Below are 19386 nucleotides of genomic sequence, written 5' to 3' on the forward strand. Positions count from 1 at the left end.
TTGCTCATATTTAAAAATTTTACCTATTTGTTCTGGTGATCATGTTGTCATGCTTGAACTTAAGCAATAGCACAATACTGAGCCTTACAACTAAGCCACAATATGGGCAAGAGAACCCCCTCATTAGTACTATGATTAGTAGCTTATGGTATATCAATGAGTGACCAAGGAGAAAAGAGAAAGCCCTTACCCTAATTGTCTAATGGAAAAGTCTACGCTCATACTAAACGATCTTGGACAATCATAACTATACGCCCCCTTTTAAAAAATATGCATGATAGATGTATGAAACTCTAGTGAATGATGGATGTACACATGCATGCTTAAATGTTTTCATTCTCATCCTTACTCACTCTAATCTTCCTTGTGAATAATTTTAAATTTCTCATTCCATTTCACATCTTCCATGTTTGAGCCTTTACACCCATTATTATTTTTTCATTTAATTTAATCTTGTTCTTTCACTACCCTTGTGTAATTTTCAATGTAACCACATCATTGAACTTATGCTTACATCCCACTACATAAGATGACATTCATACCTCTTTTTTTAAGTTTATCTCTTAACTTATCTACCATCTAGCAAGACCAAAATTTGTCTAGAATTACATCAAAGCCTTCATTCGGTCTCATCTTATCAATCTCTCCTGTATATCAACCTATCCAATTTCTTGATCATTAGCATTATATCTCTCAATTTGATCAATTACCAATTTTATCTAACTCCATTCACACCTTTTTCAATATAAAATTATCCAATACTTTTCTGTTAATTCTTTATCTACAATATACATATTGTTGCCCCTTCTTTTCCTCTAATCTTTATTTATCCTTGAATTTCATCTTATCATCCTGTTGGGTCATCATTCACTCCAAGTTCATTACTAACCTTAGTTTGCTTGACTTCAATGTGTTCTATTTTTAATCATTTCACACATGACTTTAACTCTTTCATTCGCCCATGTTAGATCCATATTTTCCCTATTCAGACAAATATCCTTATTCATAATTTATCTCATACTTTAGCCAAATTACTAATCCTATCTATCAATTCAGATGAGATCGAGATTCTTCACAATGATGGATTGCTCATATTTTTCACTGTTTTCCTACATTATCCTTAACAAAGCTACCAACTTGATACAGTGCTATGAAAACTACCACATTTCTTTCTTCATGAGGTGAACCAGCTAATTTTTCAATTTTTCATCATTAAAGATGAATTCAAAGAATTTCCTTTTACCTAAGTTCATGAACCTAACATTATCTTGTACATCTATTTTCCTTCAGCAATCTACCAATGCATCACTCTTTTGTTACATTCTTCTTTCTTACTGGGGCGTTTTTCGTTATTTTCCATACTCCAATTCCTTCCCAAAGGATCAATTATCAATCCTTTACCAGTATACTGGGCATATTCTTAGATTTTAAATATTTTGTAACCTTTTTTAAAACTGCATTTTTTTAAACTATTTTTCCACAAGAACTGTTCAAATATTTTTTTAAAGTTATCCATGCCCATTTAAAAATGGCTCATATCCCAATCAATTCAATTCAACCACAAGGCTGAGAATTTGATCAAGCGCGATCCGGCCGCAAGTCAACCATACCATTAGGCATGGGAGTCTTGTTTTGCAAACACAACTCAACCGTTTGGCAGAGGGCTTTTCAAGCAAGATCATCCCAACCGCTAGGTTAGAGGGCTTTTCAAGCAAGATCATCCCAACCGCTAGGTTAGAGATTTTATTAAGAAAGTTTAAACTTCAGCCTTCGGTGAAAACAAAAATTTCATTGTAAGGCACTTGAGGTGATATGGAACTTTTCCATCACAACCAATGTATTGGAAGGATAAGGGTTTTTTTTTCCTAGTATTGCCACTTGTTTTTGAACAACCCACGCCGGTAAGGAGTTAAACTTAAAATTATGGATAAAAGAGGAACCTATGCAAGTAAGGAGTTAAATCTCTAGTGCAAAAAAAAGCAACCCATTCAAAGAAGAGGTTAAACCTAAACCTTCATTGTTAGGAGTAAGCAAATGAGAAGAGCAAATAAGGAAAAAAAAAAAAAACAGACAAACCAAGATTTCCTAATCCCTTGGATACCAACAATAATTGAAAATAGTTACATTTGAATGAAAAACAAAAGTGAGACAAAAGATAATGTGCAAAATGAAATAGAATCGGATTAGTTGTTTACATCTGAATTTCATCGACCTTTTTTTTCCCTTTCTTTTTACTCAGCTTTTTCACCTGGCTTGAGGAAGACTTCCCTTTCCTCCACCTCGAAGCTTCCTTTCCTCGAATTTGAAGTTCAGAAGCAGAAACCTTCCTTGGTGATACAAACAATAGTTTGTTTCATAAAGTTTCTTGTGATATTAAGTACACCAACATGGTTCTATTGCTCAGCAAAACCGCTGGCCAACATCTCCCCCATTGATTCTTCGTCCCAGTTGCCTTAAGGTAAAATGCTCACAACCCTCACTTGAACCCTCGACTGGTTTGCTTCTTCTTGGAGACACCATGAATATAAGAGAGAGGCAATGAGGGATGGAATAAAGAGGAGAATTTGAAACCATTAAACAGATGTTGACATTTAGCAACTAAGATTAAAAATGTATAAAGAATGCCCAAACGGTTAGAGGGTTTCACATGATGATTGAAGGTTTCTGCATCTAAGACCCTCAATTGAGGGCCTTGATCGAGGGTTTCTGCATCTAAGACCCTCAATCAAGGATTAAGAACTCCCAATCAAAGGAGGTTTCAATTGGGGGTTTTTTCTGAAACCTTCGACTGCCTTCGATTGATGGTTTCTACTGCTGCCTCAAAAATCCTTGGTCCTTTGATCATGGGTTTCACACACAGACACGCACAAATATATATATATATATATATATATAGAGTGAGAGAGAGAGAGAGAGAGAGAAAGAGAAACCATTACCTTTGTTGATCCTATTCTTGAACAAGAAGAAGGATGACCACCATCACTTAGGAAGAAGGAGGACGACCACATGAGTCCTCATGCATGGGACATTGTCGCTCGTACTGTGCACAACGTTCTTCTGATGCATCGGTTGGATATCGCAGCCGACTTGAAGAAACTCGTGTGGCAGATGAAGAAATAGATGAAGCCGAAGAGAAAAGGTAGCAAGGACAAAGAAGAAAGCAAGAGAAACTGAAAAAAGTGGTACAAACACCATTCATTGCATAATTAAATGTATGCCATTGATTTTAAAAAATATCAAGATGAGGGGAGTTGTAACGAGTCGAGTTTGTATGACTTGAACTCGGCTTAGATGAAAAACTGAGCTTAGATGGAAGAGGAGTGACTTCGTCTCTTCTGATTGGGTGAGCTCCTGTTCTGTCTCTCTTTCTACTTCTCGACGCTGAGCGATACTGATGGGAACGGAGATAGGCATTCCGGCGGCGCCCGGTACTCGGTGCCTCCGTCTTCTTCTTGTTGTTCTCCTCTGCGTTTCTTTGGATTTCGGAGGGATCTTCATCTTCCGATCCGACGCTGCTGCTGCGCTCCCGAAGCAAGAAGGTCAGGATTCCACTAGCTCCTTTTCATTTTTCTTTTACTTGTTCCCGCTGGACTTCGTGAGTCGAGATGTTGATCTTGCTTCGTTTCGTCGATTAGTCGGTTTTTCCTTGAGCTCGAGTTCGGGGAGTGAGAGAGCATTTTTTGCATCTTGAGTGTCGATCAATCAAATCGTTTGTTCAGCGTGAGGATTAGTGGTTTTCTATCTTTTCGTGAGCTTTGGAGTGAAATTTTTCTTTAGTTTGCTGTGCAGAACACCTCATTCATCTAAGTTGACCCGAAGAACGTGACTGTTCTTTCTTTTTAAGATTATGCAGTCAAAGGGTGGTTTCAACGGAAAACACTGTTGCCTCTGCCTTACCCTGACTAGCTCTGCTCTGGCCTTGTCAAAACTGGCCAACGCCCAGCCAGTTCAGGTCTAGACTAGGCCTTAAGACTAATTAATGGCTAATTACACTTTATAAATATCAAAAATGCCATTGGGTCTCTTCCTTCTATAAATACCATTTCATTTCTACCTTCTAACACATCTTTCAAGTCTTTGAACCTTCTTTCTCCTCTTCTATACTTCTTCTCCTCTTTCAACTTCATTCTCTCATTTTCCCTCTATAAATACCACTTCATTTCTACCTTCTAACACTTCTTTCAAGTCTTTGAACCTTCTTTCTCCTCTTCTATACTTCTTCTCCTCTTTCAACTTCATTCTCTCATTCATTTTTTTCTTGCTTTTTTCTCTTCATCACTTTCCCATTTTCAACCTTAGAGTTTTTCTTCTTCTTCAACTTCCCATCATCAAGAACACATGAAAGGCCTTTGGAGTCCTCATTTGATGGTCTTATTTCTTGGTGAAAGTGATAGATTTTTCTTACTATCTTCCTTGGAGCTTGGGGAAAATGGCTAGGACAAGCCTTCTCCTCATTTTTATTTTTGATTAAGTTTTTTTTCTCTCACTTTTTAACCTATCTTTTTATCTTTTTGACTTGTTTTTGGTAACTTGTTTTTGGTAACTTGTTTATCTTTTTTTAATTCTTTTTTCTCTCGTTTAACTTTTTTTATCCCCTCTTGCATAACAAACCAACGAAGGTCTAAGGATCTCTTAAGAAGGATTTTCCTTAATGCTTTGGAAGTATGGCTGAGGTAAGTATAGCTTTTTAATTTTTTGTTCCCTATGTTTTTAGCATGGTTTTATCTCTCTTTTTTAAAAATCCTGTTAATCTTGTGTTTTCTTTTTCACGTATGTTTCTTTATTTTCATTTCTAACTACCTCTTTTTCACTCTATTTTTCTCTATTTTTTCATCCCTCTCTTTTAAACTTGCTTTTTTCACTTTTTTAACTTACCTCTCTCCCATTTTAACTTCGCTTTCTCTCATTTGAACATCTTTTCTTTTATTTTTTTCTCTCTCTTAATTTTTTATCTTTATTTCTCGTTTTATTCTCCATCTTTTTAATTCTTTCTCTTTTAACTCACTCACTCTTTCTCTATACTTTTCTCTCTTTTTCATCTTTCTTTAAAACTTGTTTTTCTCATGTTTTTAACATATACCTCTCTCCTTTTAATTTCCATTTCTGTCATTTGAACATATTTCTTACCATTTATTTTTCTTTGTTAATTTTTTTCATTTTTATTCCTATCTTTTTATTTCTTCTTCTTTTTAGTTCTTTATCTTTCAAACTCTCTCTCTCTCTCTCTCTCTCTCTCTCTCTCTCTCTTTTAAATCTATGTTTCTCTTTTAAATATCTCCCTATTTCTCTCTATCTATTTTTTTATTTCTCTCTTTTAATCTTTCTCTATCTATTTCTCTTTTTTCTCCCCCTCTCCCTCTTCTTGTATCTTTATCTTTTCTCTCTCTTTTGGCTTTCTTTGTCTATTTCTTTCAATCTATTTTGATGTTTGTTCGTTTGTGGATGTGTATTATGATGTAAGGATTTATAGTATGATATTTTTTATTTTCATTATTTTTGAGGTTGGGATATGTCCAACCTTGGAAACACCCAATACAAGAATAGCTACTTGTTAATTTGCAACTTGCATGCATCTATTGGGATTTTCAAAATTCAAGATTGCCCTTAGCCCTTTTCAATATTTCAATTCTTTCTAGCCTCCCCATGACCAACCTATATTTTCAATACATTCTTGAGTGACTCACAAGATGAGGAATTCCCCTCATCAATTCTCAACACGTTTTTCCTTTCTATTGTTTCATAGGTGTACATCATGATAGGAATGGTTTATTTCTTTCTCAGGCATATAAAAAAATCATTTTAGCATGCATCCACAATGCACTTTTGTGTTGAAGAAATGTTCACATGCATATCTCTTAAAAGCTTAAGTAAGATAAGATCAAACCTTAATAGGTATGAATCGAAATAGGGCAAAATCTTGAAACTTCCTTCAGATTTAAGGGAAACACTTACACAAATCATAGTATTTTTCTCCTTTCATATCAAAACTTTTCTCTTTTTCAACATCTTACCTTAATTTTCAAACTTTTGTAATATTGCAAAGTTCCTCCTTTTTACCAGACTTTCAAAAGAGAGAACCTCCATCTCAATTCAATATAAAAGGATGAGTATTCTCCCTTCAGTTATAGACAAAAACCATGTTTGAATATGGCAAAAAAAAAAAAAAACCTTACAGAAAACAAGAATAAAAAACTGCAAACCTCATAGCTCATAGAAGACAGTAAGCACTAAGCTGGAGACTATATGCCATCCTTTGAACAACTCACAACAATTCAAGCTACCCATCACTCATTTATAGCTTCAGATGAAACAGATCCAGTGCCTTTGGTTGTGAATGATGCAAATTGACGCCAAAGTAAGCTTCATGGCTACAGAACACCCATCTTTTGGTACAAAACAACCATGGAATGTCATCTTGAGTGAAGCATCACAATTTGAGTAATTCAATCCTACTTAGGTTATCCTTTCCAAGTTTTTGTCACCACACCTGTCTTCAACCAAAACCCCACCAACTGTTATCCCTCTTTTTTTATTGTTCCTTCATTGAGAACTCTATTATTTATTTCCATATAAATTGTTCCACCAGTTGCACCAAAGGGGCCAGAAGCACCCTTTACACTACTTGGTTCAACCGTATCCACAATTTCTAAATAATTGATAATAAGGTCAGTTTCCAACATTTATGTCATCTAGTTATGTTCACCGTGCAGATAATTTCAGTTATATTATGAGGCCTTTACATGGCGTTCTAACTGGTTGAACTTGTTCATGAACAACAATAAATCTCCACATCAATGAAGCCACATTTGATCAAAGAGATTGCCCCCCAATTCCTTACCCTATACTACACAACCCACATCTATTGCATGAGATGAAACATAAATTATGCAGATAGTTTAGTACCAAAAGGTCGGCTGTTGCCATATGATGTCCCCACCACTAGCTGGTGTTTGCCAAATGTTCCTGCTTGGTTGTTTGCTGCCCTGTCAAAGTAGTGGAATCAGTGGTGGAACAAAGCTTCCACTCAAAAAGCGAAGGGTATTCAACTTTACCTTTACATTGCAGGACATCAAGGACTCTATATACTAAGATACTAGTCCTTTTATTGCTGTCACATTCTTGTCCCCCTCTGCACCAGAAAATCTCTTCAATTGGAGGTATCGATCTTAATCTTGTGTCCTCATCTTTGTTTGACAGAACTGCATATTCTTCTTTTCCCATTGCCTGTTTGGCTAGAACGGATATTAGTTTTCCACCCTTTCCTAGTGGCTTCCCATGCGCCTGTGTCTCTAACGAGGGATTTCTCCATCCACAGACTCGACCAAGCATTTTCCATGAGCAATGTCTAAGGCTTTAAGAGCTTACATTCATTTGGGATATGAAATAGGCTCTAATTTTCCCTTCAAAGGTAGGATGGCAAAGCCTTCAAACCAATCAAGTGAATGCATTCCTCAGTATTTCAATCACTCCAAAGGAAAATATGCTAATAAGGTCCAACTTGGTAGCAATTCCGTCTATTGCTTTCCACGCTGCCACTCTTTTCCCAACCCTTTCAACAGGCAGACTAAGATAACCTTGAAGGCAGTTGATCAAAGTCTTACCCATATGCTTGCATAATAGGGTGTAGGCCTTCTTCATGTGAAGGTTCAGACATAGAGGGAGTATTAAGGAAAGAGTTTGAATTTTGAAATCCTAGAAATCTGCAAGAGATAAAAACGTATCAGTCTCTATTAATTTGGGATTGGTTCTACGTTTTTATCTCCTCGCCTTATTTGTTGTAGCGTCATTCTCTTGTACTCTATAATTACTTTGTATTTTCAACAATAGCAACACACGAGAGATTCTATTTTTGAATCCTCCTTCCCTCTCTCGTTCCCTCTCAATTCTCACAAGCTCTTTCAGGGAGCAGTTTCTTTCCTTTCTGAAAGAGCTCGAAAACTCGCTGGCTAGTGTAGTGGAATGTCGTTCTGGATCTTTCAACTTCCCAAGAATTCAGCTTTTTGTTTTTCCCTCCAATGATCCTAGACAATATCACCTTCCCATGAGAAAGATGAATAGGTGATGACTTTATGGACACTCTTAGGGAATGCTATTCTCAGTAAATCCTTCAAATTCAGTGTCTAATCCTTTGTGGCAGGGCATAAAGAAAATCGTATGTCCTGAAAGCTTTTTCAAAATTTTCCCTTTAAGAGAAAGTTATTGAATTGCTGCTGAAAATGTCCTAATTTCCTGCATCGCCCAAAAAATTGTTGGGTTGAATTACAGACATATAGGGGAAGGTGAATAATCAGACTTGGAAGTTCGATCTGGGTCGATTAATATACTTCGATACAATTTTGCATTCTTTTGGATTATTCCGACTGCAATCTTTTCAATTCACTTCGCAACTTAGACCACGGCAAATTCCCATAGTTGTATGCTGACATAAGCAACCTTCAGTTTTCAGGAAGCCAAAAATCAAATTCTTCGGTTACATGGATTGGACATAAAGAGGACGTATGAAAACGCTGTACAAATTAGGTATATTCTGATACATAGCGGGAGAGGCTTTAGGAACTAAAACAAGCTAAAACGAGTTGCATGTGATCGCATGGTCGAGCATATATTGTCATACACTCTAGTAATGAACGAAAGTTAATCATTCGGTGCAGTTTAATGAGTTTAGGAAGGTGGAAAACATATATGTTCAGTCATTATGGTTTTTTACTAAAAAGTGATTTTTTTTCCTCTGAAAATTGTTGCATTTCCGCTGCTAGCTACCAGAAAAAACTTGATACAAACAAAGAATTAAGGTGACTCGGAAGCTGATTTGACTAAATATATTTACAAACTAAAAAGACAGAGAATAATAAAAAGGAACTACATGGTTTTGTACAAGCAAGAGAAATTATATACAGAACTTCCTGACATTTAAAAATTGCAAATAACTGCTTGAAAATAATTCACAAGAACGCACTTCATCATGAAAGATGTCAAAACATATTTAGGGCAACTATTTTAGGCTTAATGATTTCTCAGTAGTTTCATAAATCACACACCCTTCCGCTCTGCCTGTTCCCTTGATCACCAACAATATTCCTAATGAAATGAAGAAATCATGTGAAGGGACTGACAAGCAAAAATGTGGACTGTGAAAAAAAAATAATTTAGAATTTCTTTTCTATTAAGTATGAAATGGTCTTTTTGAATATATTAATTTAATGTTATCCATTTGTAGAGCATGCATTGGTGGATATTTTTGTAACCTTACGCAGTGAATTGTCTTATAAATTAACGTAGGCAGTTATTAATTTTTTTTTAAATGTTGCGTGACTTCTATAAATAATTAAAAAAAAAACAGTTGTTCATAAATTTATCAGTCAACCGTAGCAAAATATGTGCACAAGGTTCAAGTGTCTTCTCTTTTTTCCAGATCCAAGTTAGTAAATAGGCTGGGCGTGTTAGAAGCAATTCTACCCAGCAAGCAGAACAAAATTGTATAAACTCCTCTTATGTAAAAAAAAAAAAAAAGGGAAAAAGAACATACAAAAGCAAAGCTCTACTAACTGATATAAAACCTGGATGAGGTTATGCTTGATGAATTCCTATCTACCATTACCACCCCAAGATTCAGTTTTAGTTTAACATTAACAAGATACAGTTCATAACCTACCAAGCTGTTTCAATTGTACTTATAATCGCCACCATTCCCTGGTTTTATCAATATCTCATCAACACATATAAATATATGCGCATGATTTGTTGTATGGAATAAAGGCATTGGAGTTATTAAATATTAGAGCAGAATTTGTTCGCAAAAACACTAACAAATACATCATTTGGTAAGTGAATAAGGAACTGATTCCCATATTCCCCATGCTTAGGGAACCACGATTATGTGATAGAAACGAATTAGAAGCGAGTATTATGGATATCCTGTAGATTAAAGGGGATTCGAACATCGTCCCTGTTCAATAATTTAAAGATGCAAGCTCGTTGGATTTAGTGGGTGTATCTTTTATCTTTATGAAGAATAAATGCCAAATCAACTTCTTTCTAACTTTATTGAAAAAGCTTTATATTCCTTTTTCTCCGGAAGAGGAAAAGGAATATCAGAGTGCTTAGGAAATAGGAAACATCATTATACCTTCACTACAGCAATTCTGAGAACTAAGAGCGCGTGGTCCAACAATGGGAAAACAAGACAGATTTCCAATGTGGGAAAACAAGACAGATTTCCAATGTGGTCCATAGATGAGGAATTCTCTTATTCCTGATGTTTGTTGAGAATTTTAACTTTGGTGGAGGAGGTGGAGCAGCTTATATGTTATTGGGTATGTTATGGGAGCGGGTTTTATGTTATGGTCTCTCACCATGTGTTAAGGGCATGAAGTGTCCAAACTGTCCTTACTTGTTAAATGTAAGACCTTCCCCCTATATTCTATAATAAGCCTGGGCACCTGGGCCACGGCCGGGTACCCGGTACCCAGCCCGCCACGGGCCCGGGCCCGGGCCCGGGCCTTGACAAAAGAGTTTTCGGGCCAAATTTATCGGGCTCGGCTCGGCCCGGCCCGATAATTACCGGGCCTGCCACTGTGATCGGTGGCGGCCCGATAAGCCCGACATGAGTTTTTTTTTTTTTTTCTTTCTTTAAAAAAATGAACTTAGAGAATTAGGAACTTAGGGTTATAGGTTAGGTTTTCTTTTCCTCTTTTCGTTTCATTAAGAAATTTCATCGCCGCGAGCTCGAGACTGCCTCCTCTAGTCTTCCACTGTGATCGGCGGCGGCCCGATAAGCCCGACATGAGTTTTTTTTTTTTTTTTTCTTTCTTTAAAAAAATGAACTTAGAGAATTAGGAACTTAGGGTTATAGGTTAGGTTTTCTTTTCCTCTTTTCGTTTCATTAAGAAATTTCATCGCCGCGAGCTCGAGACTGCCTCCTCTAGTCTTTTTCATTGGCCGTCGCCCCTTGGCTGCCTCTTCCGGTCCTTCCGTCGGTCGCTGCCATCGCACAGCTGCTCTACTTGCTTCATCGTCGGTTGCATCAAGTGCTTCTCCAGAGGACTACTTTCTACTGGTAGGTGTTGTTCTTGTTTTTGTTATTATATTAAGTGCACATAGTTTACGTTCGTGCTCATTTTTTGAGTGAGCTAGAGGCTAACAAGTAGCAACCCGCCTCAAAGCCCGGCCCAGCCCGCCCGGCCCTTTAATAATTGGGCCGGGCCGGGCCTCGGGCCAGCCCGTTTTGAATGCCGGGCTTTGATTTTTTCATTTTTAACGGGCCGGGCCGGCCCAGCCCGGCCCGATGCATTCTATAAGGACAAAAATGAAACCTAAAAAAAATCTCTCATAAAATTATCTAAGTACCCATATGATAAATGTGAAAACATTATCTAAGTACCCATATGATAAATGTGAAAACATATTTTCTTATGTTAGTCTAAGTAGGTTTTGTGTTCTGGAGATAAAGGACGACCCTCTTCTCTGACGGATAGGTTTCCTTCATGCCTCCCCACACACAACATACAGAGTCTCCTCATATGTTATGGTCCGCTTTTGTTTTACATTTTTAAAAGACTTTTTAAGGCAGTTTTTTAAATTAATGAGCATATTTTTGTCAAATAATGGCCTTTTTTTCGCAATATTGACCTTTTATTCATTAAATCATTTTACTTTTAAGTGAATTAATTTAATGGACGCTAATATTGAAAAAAGAAATTATTTCCAACTTTTCTTTGTTTCTCAGGTTGAAGGTTCTGTGACCTTGTTAAGAAAAAAAAACACAGAAAGTCTTTTTCGGAAATTATATGCAAAAGGAAGAATGAAAAATGAAGTTTTTTCCTCTGACAGTGTTGAGCCTTTCAGGAAACGGCGCTTCTGGAGAATGTTGAGCCTTTATTAGATCACTTCACTTCTCCTGGCTTCGACACAGAAGCAACTAGAGAGAGAGATGGGTGAAGGGAAAGCCTCGAGCCTCCTGGTGATCCTTGTTGTCATACTCAGCCTCGTTGCTTTCGGCTTCGCCATAGCAGCGGAGAAGAGGCGGAGTCTCGTAAGTCCATCTCTCTCTGTCTCCGTCTCTCTCACGCACGTACACATACGCACAAGGACGTCATAAATACAAAGGCACTGCATTTCTGATTTTGGTATGCCTCTCTTCGACTCTTCCTGCTGTTTCACTTGCTGAGATTCTGTTCGTGCCTTTGAGAATATGATGGTGTCTTTCTACAGTTTTCTGGTTTTCCTTGGTAGAAGGCAGAAGATGAAACGCGTAAATCATAGTCTGCATTTTCCCTTTTTTCTTTATTCATTGTTGCGAGCCTAATCCAGTACACGCTGAGCAACTGAAACTATCACCAAAGTCATTCTGCTGTTGGTTAAGGAAAAAAGGGAAGCAAAGAAGGTAGCAAAAAATGATTGAATACACATAATAAAAGCCTGAATGAAGTCCCAAAGATTTTAATGATTGTCTAGTTGGGCTGCATTTTAATCAAATCTTTGCACCTTGGTTAATGATTGTCTAGATTTACATCCTCGTTTGTTTTGAGTAAGTTATTTCTCTCTTCACTGTCCCCAACTAGACGGGAAATTTTATTAGAAATGAAATGTAATGTAATATGGCTGCAACAAGAATTCACTAATGGCCAATCAATTTTCCTTATATCAATATGTATTGCTTGAAAGCGAATGGTTCCTTTAAAATTGCGCCGCTTTTGCTCGATCGTATCTTCGTATAAACCAGGCACCTATTTAATGCTTTTACAAGAGGTACTGTCTAGAAGTCTATGCAGGCTGGCGTCACACTTTTTCAGTCTGAAGGAGGAATCCTATTTCAAAGTGTAGTCAAAGAAATATGTCTGATTAAAGCCTGTCTAGTTGGTGGTCAAGGTTTCGTATGGGTCGGGTTAGCAGGACAGTCAGAAAATTTTTACATAGAAAATGCTGACGGAATTTGCATTAGGTTATTATGAAATGTTAACAAAGATTGGGTCAAGATTTTAGCATGTAGCTTTCCTAAATAGGATTATGTGTGTAAATTGCAAGTATGAAGAAATCATATCAAGATTTAGTAACATATCTGCTGATTCTTGAGGATTAACTATTAATGCAGAAAAGCAATGGTTTATTCATCGTTAGCTTTGGGCGATGAAAAATTTGTGCTGGTTTCTGTCTTTTCAATGATGATCATGTTGCTAGAGTTTCAACCGTAAGTGGGGACCAGAATAGTTCTTGCCCAGCCGTGATGTACTTAAATTTAAAATGGTAGCCTATAACCGACTGAATAATCCCTCTCTGTAGCAAGTTGGCTGCTTTCTCGGACAAGTTCAGACTCACCGTTTTATGATTAGATTCCTTTAGCCAGCCTGTCCTCTTCACATTTTGGTATGTTTAAGTTTTCTGGATCAGTTCGTTTTCATGCAGTTTGATATTAATGCTATGGAACTATAGTTTCCATTAGCAGGAATCAACAATGGAAATCGGAATCATGAAGTGGTTATTCAAATTTCTAAAGATTAGGAACTTAGGAATCCAGTAGGAAACAGCTTAGTGAACTGTTTAGGAAGTGATATGTCGGATGATATATAGTATTAATGTATCTAAAAAGAGGTATTAGAAAAATAAAAACTACAATATGAAAAATGATATTCAGTGAGAGTAAAAGCAAAGTGATGTGTCTAGTATTGGGATGGCTGGGAAGGGCAGAGCAAAAACAGAGTTTTCTTTAGGTTAGCCATGGTGGATGAGGTGGATGGTCTGTGGCTTAATACTTAATAGTTAATAGTAAACCAATTACATGACTGCTGCATGAAGAAGTTTGTGGAGGTTACATGTCGACTCAGCTTTAGGATTTACATGTATTTAATTCGGGAAAAACAGGAGTAGAGTGATGCCATTGTCAAGGACCGTCTGTTCTAGGTTGATGAAAGCGCCATGGTGCCTACGTCACACAGATTCTCCTATAAGGGTTCTGCACCTGTGTTGATGCAGCTGGACACGAGTGTGGTTACAGGACACAGCAACATAATATATGGAATTTTCTTGGTTTACTTTAATATTTTTTTTGCTTTTTAATTTTTATTTTTATGAATTAAAATAATGAGTACATGTGTGTTTTTTATTAAAATCTTATTTTATGTGTGTTGTATGTGGTTTTCCTGCACAAATGTGACATAACATGGTGCAAGATGCTGCCCATAGTAGATGAATAAAGGCCTAGTCTCAAACATGCATGGAAAGTCAGGCTCAGGATTGTGTGCCTGCTTCCTTCATGTGAAAATTCCTTCACTTTTCTTTCTGTGTGAATCATCATGGCAAACCTCTCTATGGCATCAGTCTGGACAACCATGCTGTTTATGTGAAAAGGTATTCTCTTAAATGGAAACAAAATAAATTGCTCCTAGATAATTGTTTCTCTGTTTATATCCAAGGCTATGAATATCTTTTGCAGCTTTGCTCCATCAGCTAGCAGGATATCTGCTTGACTATCTCTTTGGGTGTTTGAGTTGGTTCAAGAAATCTTACTTTATTTCTCCAAAAGCGATTCATCTACAATTGCCATTTTTTTCTGCTGGTGAATGAGATTGTTGAGAAATTTTGAAAGAGATAAGATTTGGTTTCAGAAAACATTTATGGGCATTCACTGAATACTACTTGTGAAGTGGTTATCTATTGTGGTGGACCTACTTACATGGGCATAATTGCTACCATTTTTACTCCTGAAAAATAACCTTGTCATCCATAGATGTACTACTTCAATATAATATAGTTCATTCCCCTTGCAATTAAAAAGTAAATAGCTTGTTTAATTGTTTCCTTGTGGATTTGTAATTTTCTAGTAGAAACTGGTAGGCGCCTTTGTCAGCTTGATTTGGAAAGAAAGCAATGGAAACGAAAAGCCACGAGAACATCTGTTGTTAACACTTCCATGTGAGTGTGCTAGTCCTTGAGCTACGTATGCATTAATTCAGGATTGCTACCTCCCGTTATTTCCCAGTGCAGTGTACCAAAGTGCCTAAACATCACCAAGACACATGTTAGAAATTAAGTTAAAAATAATCTGTCTTGATAAGCTACTCCTATCCATTCAGATGTTAAAAAAATTGCTTGACATTTTTTCTGGAAAATACTCTTGAATTTCATAGGTGTGATGTTTGTTTAAGCAGTTATCTATCCTTCTCTCTCTGTGAATCCTTACCCTATTAGAATGTTGTGATTGTTCAACCGTTGCATTTAGATAGATTTCCTGATGTTTTTCTCACTTACGTGCAGGGTCACATTGAGAGTGACGAAAATAATACTACATATTGTGTTTACAACTCAGACGTTGCAACTGGTTATGGGGTAGGCTCTTTTTTGTTTCTTCTCTCAAGTCAATCAGTGCTTATGGGCGTGACAAGGTGCATGTGTTTCGGCAGACCATTAGCACCTGGAGGAAATCGTGCTTTTACAATCATATATTTTGTATCTTCTTGGTAAATGCTTGTGTTCCACCATTTGAAGATACAAATGTACCTAATTTAGGACCCTCCTTATGATTAATCGGTTAGATTCTTGAAACAACGAGTCTTGATCTGTGTCTGTTTCAGGTTTGCTTTCATAATTGGTGAGGCTTGCCTAATTGCTGGTGCAACAAAGAATGCCTACCATACTAAATACAGAAACATGGTTTATGCTGATGATTGGTCTTGTGAATCTTTGCGCAAGGGAATCTTTGCTGCAGGTGCTGCATTTGTAGTATTCACCATGATTCTCAATGTCTTCTATTACATGAGCTTCAGCAAAGCTGTTCATCAAACCACTCATGCAAAACCTTCTATAGGAATGACTGCTAGTCGTGCCTGAGGAACACATTCTGTTTGCAAGGACTTATAGTTACGTCTCCGTTTTTTAATAGTGTGTGTTAATTGCCAATTGGGGGTTGGGGGGTCCTGGGGGGTTGGGTAAATATGGTGGATGTTTAGAGCTACTATGTCATGTCAAACTATACCTCGACGAAAGGGTGAGTACTGGGAAAAAGGTAATGTAAATTTCTTGAAGACTTTCAAGTAGAGAAGGATGTATGTTGTTATTTGATATGTGACATCAGAGGAACTTTTTGTTCCATAATCTTGTGAACAGATGCCAACTGCACAAGCAACTATTTCGGTGAGACATCATATATACTGATTTCCCCTTTCTGGATCCATTTGTGTGGCTTTCAAAATTTCTCTTGCTTGTTTGTGAGTCATCCTTATGGAAGTTATGATATTTTCAGCAGCTGATGATGTGTGACATAGTTACAGATGATCATTCCATTTGTGTGGCTTTCAAAATTTCTCTTGCTTGTTTGTGGTTCATCCTTATGGAACTTATGATATTATCAGCAGCTGATGATATGTGACATAGTTACAGATGATCAGTCGAATGTTTCCAATCCTAAATCATGTGTAAGGTAAGGCCCAAGTCAAATTGTATAATACTGTGGTAGGCTGGTAACAGACAATGTAAGCTGGACAAGCCGCCTCAGAGTAATGATTGAGGGATGAAGAAAACAACGAATCCGTTGGAGTTGCTCAGAGTAGAATTAATAGAACACTGCGTACATTTCAAATAGACCAAGATAGTTAAAGAGGCGTGTATGCTTGCTTTGGCTCATTTAGCGGAAAAGGATAGGCTGTTATGCAACCTGCTCCCCAAACCAATGTTGTAAAATCGGATCCTGAACGGAATTAAGCTCTGTCAATTCAGTGATTCAGCCAATTCAGGCCGATTCTGACAGCATTTCACCAGACTGTGAATCTACCAAGGCGTCGAAATTACCCGCCAGGTAGGTCTTTTCTACTTTTCAGACTGTTAGTTGAAGATCAGATTTTGTCCTACGTTCCCTGTATTTTTTGAGTTTTGTTTTGAATGGCGATCTGGGGGCCTAAATCCCCCAGCAGTTTTGGACTGGTAAGGTAAATTATCTTTATGTTCTTGCATGTTGAAGTTTTCTAATTTAGTAGTATTGAAGTCCCATGAAGCATGAATAAGCCACCGGCATGTTGATCTGGATTATGAACATTGCAGGTTCTGACGGGCAAAGTTGGCTTTTAGTTTAGAGATTGGTATGCAAGGCTTTGTCGTCGCATCGATCATATGGCTGGCCAACTTAGAGATCATTTCGGGCTTTCATAATTTCTCTGGACAAGAGTTACATCAGTCTGCTAGCAGGTTGGACTTAAAAAACTCTAGTTTGAGGAAGGCCAGTCGTTCGATAGTTGTAAAGGATGTCGAGCTGAAAGCCCTGAATCGAGTATCTACTGCCATTCTGTACTTTGAGCTTTGTCAGTCTTCTTTCTTTTGATCAGCTTTTGGACCCACCAAAATGCAACAAGTGAGGTTTTTGGCGATCCAAAATTCAGTCGCTGAAAACGCATCGGCGTTTTATATGTTTAATTCTTTTAATTATTAAAAAAAGAAGTATGAATTACAGGTTTCTTATCATGCTGTACTTTTTAAATGCATCCCAAAGGCTCGCCGTTTGTTTCTCTTATCAAGAAACCGAACCCTTTTCCTAATCATGAGAAACCAATGGGCCAAATAGATAATTTCAATTAGAAAGATAATGAAAAGAAAAAATTAAACGTCGTGCATGTCAAATTTTTGTCAAATATATTCTTCCAATGATGGTTTTGGATGGAACAGGAGGGCAAAATTGATTTTGAGAAATAATGGGAGCACACTTGATTTAGCGCGCTAGAACTTAAAGAGTAGTACTGAAGATTTTGTCCCAGAGATATACTGACCATGGTAATATGTTGAACTATAATATGTTTTCTGCAGGTTAAATCTTTCTTCCTTTTTCTTTTATATATACCATATGATAGGCACGTACTAACCCCCATAGTTCACCACGTTCAGCAGTCTTGGATGGTTCATGTCATTGAGAGGATTGCTGATTGAGATTCGATCGAGGGTCTTCACTTGAATACCAAACTTGCATGCTGAGCTTGAGACTGCTATGTGGCAGAGAGCACAGCATGAATTGATCTTAGCTTTTGGTATAGAGTTATCTGCCAAAGGGCTACTGTAGAGCCTTGTTCTTGTCTCCTTTGCGCACATTGTGGGGCATTTACATAGTATATTGATGACATCAACTTGGCAGCCATGACAGTGACTGTTGATGCTCAAAGCGAAACAGTGGGGATGCTAAAGTTTTTCTTCATGATTAGGTAGCCATTTGATTTTGCTCTGTCTCCACTCACTTTATCCCTCTCTTTACATTTCCTTCTTTTCTTTGAGCTGAAAGAACAGTTTTAAAGGAAGATTAAGAAAATTCTTGCAAAGTGCTACCATGGTTGAGATGCTCACTCAAAATCACATTCTACTGTCACTGGTTTATATAAAATACCAAAGTTACATGAAAAAAAGGCAATATTGAAGACAGATCACAGTTTATATGAGGAGAAGGGGAAGCTTGCAGCAAAATAAAATGCTAACTGACACTAGACCAAGTTCCAACCCTACCATTCTCAGATCAAGTTTCAATCCTTCCATCCTTTGCCACAGGTTTCTCGTAATGTCGTTCACTTTTTCTGGAAATTTCTCACTTGAGATGATGAAATTCGACCCAAGATGTGAGACTTAGTTGTACTCTGATGGTCTAAGTAGGAGAAAGGGCCTGCCCAATACCAGTAGACCAGACCCTTTTGAATCTAAGGTTTAAAATTCAAATGAAACTTAGGTTATGCTTTGCTCTATGAATATGATCATCAAAGTCATCACCAGCTAACAAAAGCACTTTGATGGATGTGATGAACATAAATTATTTAAAAAAAAAACAAGTCTTGAACAGCGTCGTCATGAAATATGAGGATGACAACGAATCAAGGTATGATCAAACAGCTAATGGTCAAACACTTTATAAAAGCAACTTTGCACAAAACACTTATAAAACTTTACTTGATCAAAACGGCTAATGATCAATCTACATGATCAACCAAATTATGATTAATTATGCGTAATACATATAACTCAAGTTCTCCCAATTCTTTTTCGATCCAGCATTTCCGCAGAAACAGATTGCAAGATTGAAACATAATAAAGATGCCTGATCCCTGCCACCCGCAAATAATGTGGCTTTTCATCTAATGAAGACGGGGTGTGTGAGAAAATTAATAAGGACAACGATGGGGGAAGTCAGGCACTGTACTGGAGAAAGAATCCAAATGCCATCAGTCCCGGAGAAGCAGGGACCAGACGTGGTACCTCCATTATGGTTCGCCCAAGAGGGCACAGCCCTCCGGCAGGGATGGCCATTCTGGGCTAGTTGGCTCAGCTTTCTTACTAGAACTTCACTAGCACCGTCTCAGTTGGACAGATAGTCATGTCCCTTTCCGCTAGCCATAGGCCTTCCGACGTGCTTTTCCTTTCAACGTCATTGTC

General features: G+C 37.4%; 1 protein-coding gene across 3 annotated transcripts; it reads left to right on the plus strand.

Annotated features, from left to right (window-relative positions):
• Positions 1–11844: 11844 nt before the first annotated feature.
• Positions 11845–17442, plus strand: LOC116257336 (uncharacterized). 3 transcript variants are annotated; one of them, XR_007573774.1, is made up of 4 exons: positions 11845–12031; positions 15250–15452; positions 15567–16786; positions 17029–17442. XR_007573774.1 is itself a non-coding variant. In XM_031633960.2 (4 exons), the coding sequence occupies exons 1-4, from the start codon at positions 11930–11932 to the stop codon at positions 15585–15587; spliced, it is 252 nt and encodes an 83-aa protein (XP_031489820.1). In that variant the 5' UTR covers positions 11845–11929; the 3' UTR covers positions 15588–15648. The 3 variants fall into 3 exon arrangements, 2 of the variants coding, with proteins under 2 accessions (XP_031489820.1, XP_031489819.1); XM_031633960.2 differs by lacking the exon at positions 17029–17442 and having other exon boundaries at positions 15250–15321; positions 15396–15452; positions 15567–15648; XM_031633959.2 differs by having other exon boundaries at positions 11858–12031; positions 15567–17442.
• Positions 17443–19386: the final 1944 nt, after the last annotated feature.

Source organism: Nymphaea colorata, chromosome 7 (genome assembly GCF_008831285.2).
Source record: "Nymphaea colorata isolate Beijing-Zhang1983 chromosome 7, ASM883128v2, whole genome shotgun sequence".
Taxonomy (NCBI): Eukaryota; Viridiplantae; Streptophyta; class Magnoliopsida; order Nymphaeales; family Nymphaeaceae; genus Nymphaea; species Nymphaea colorata.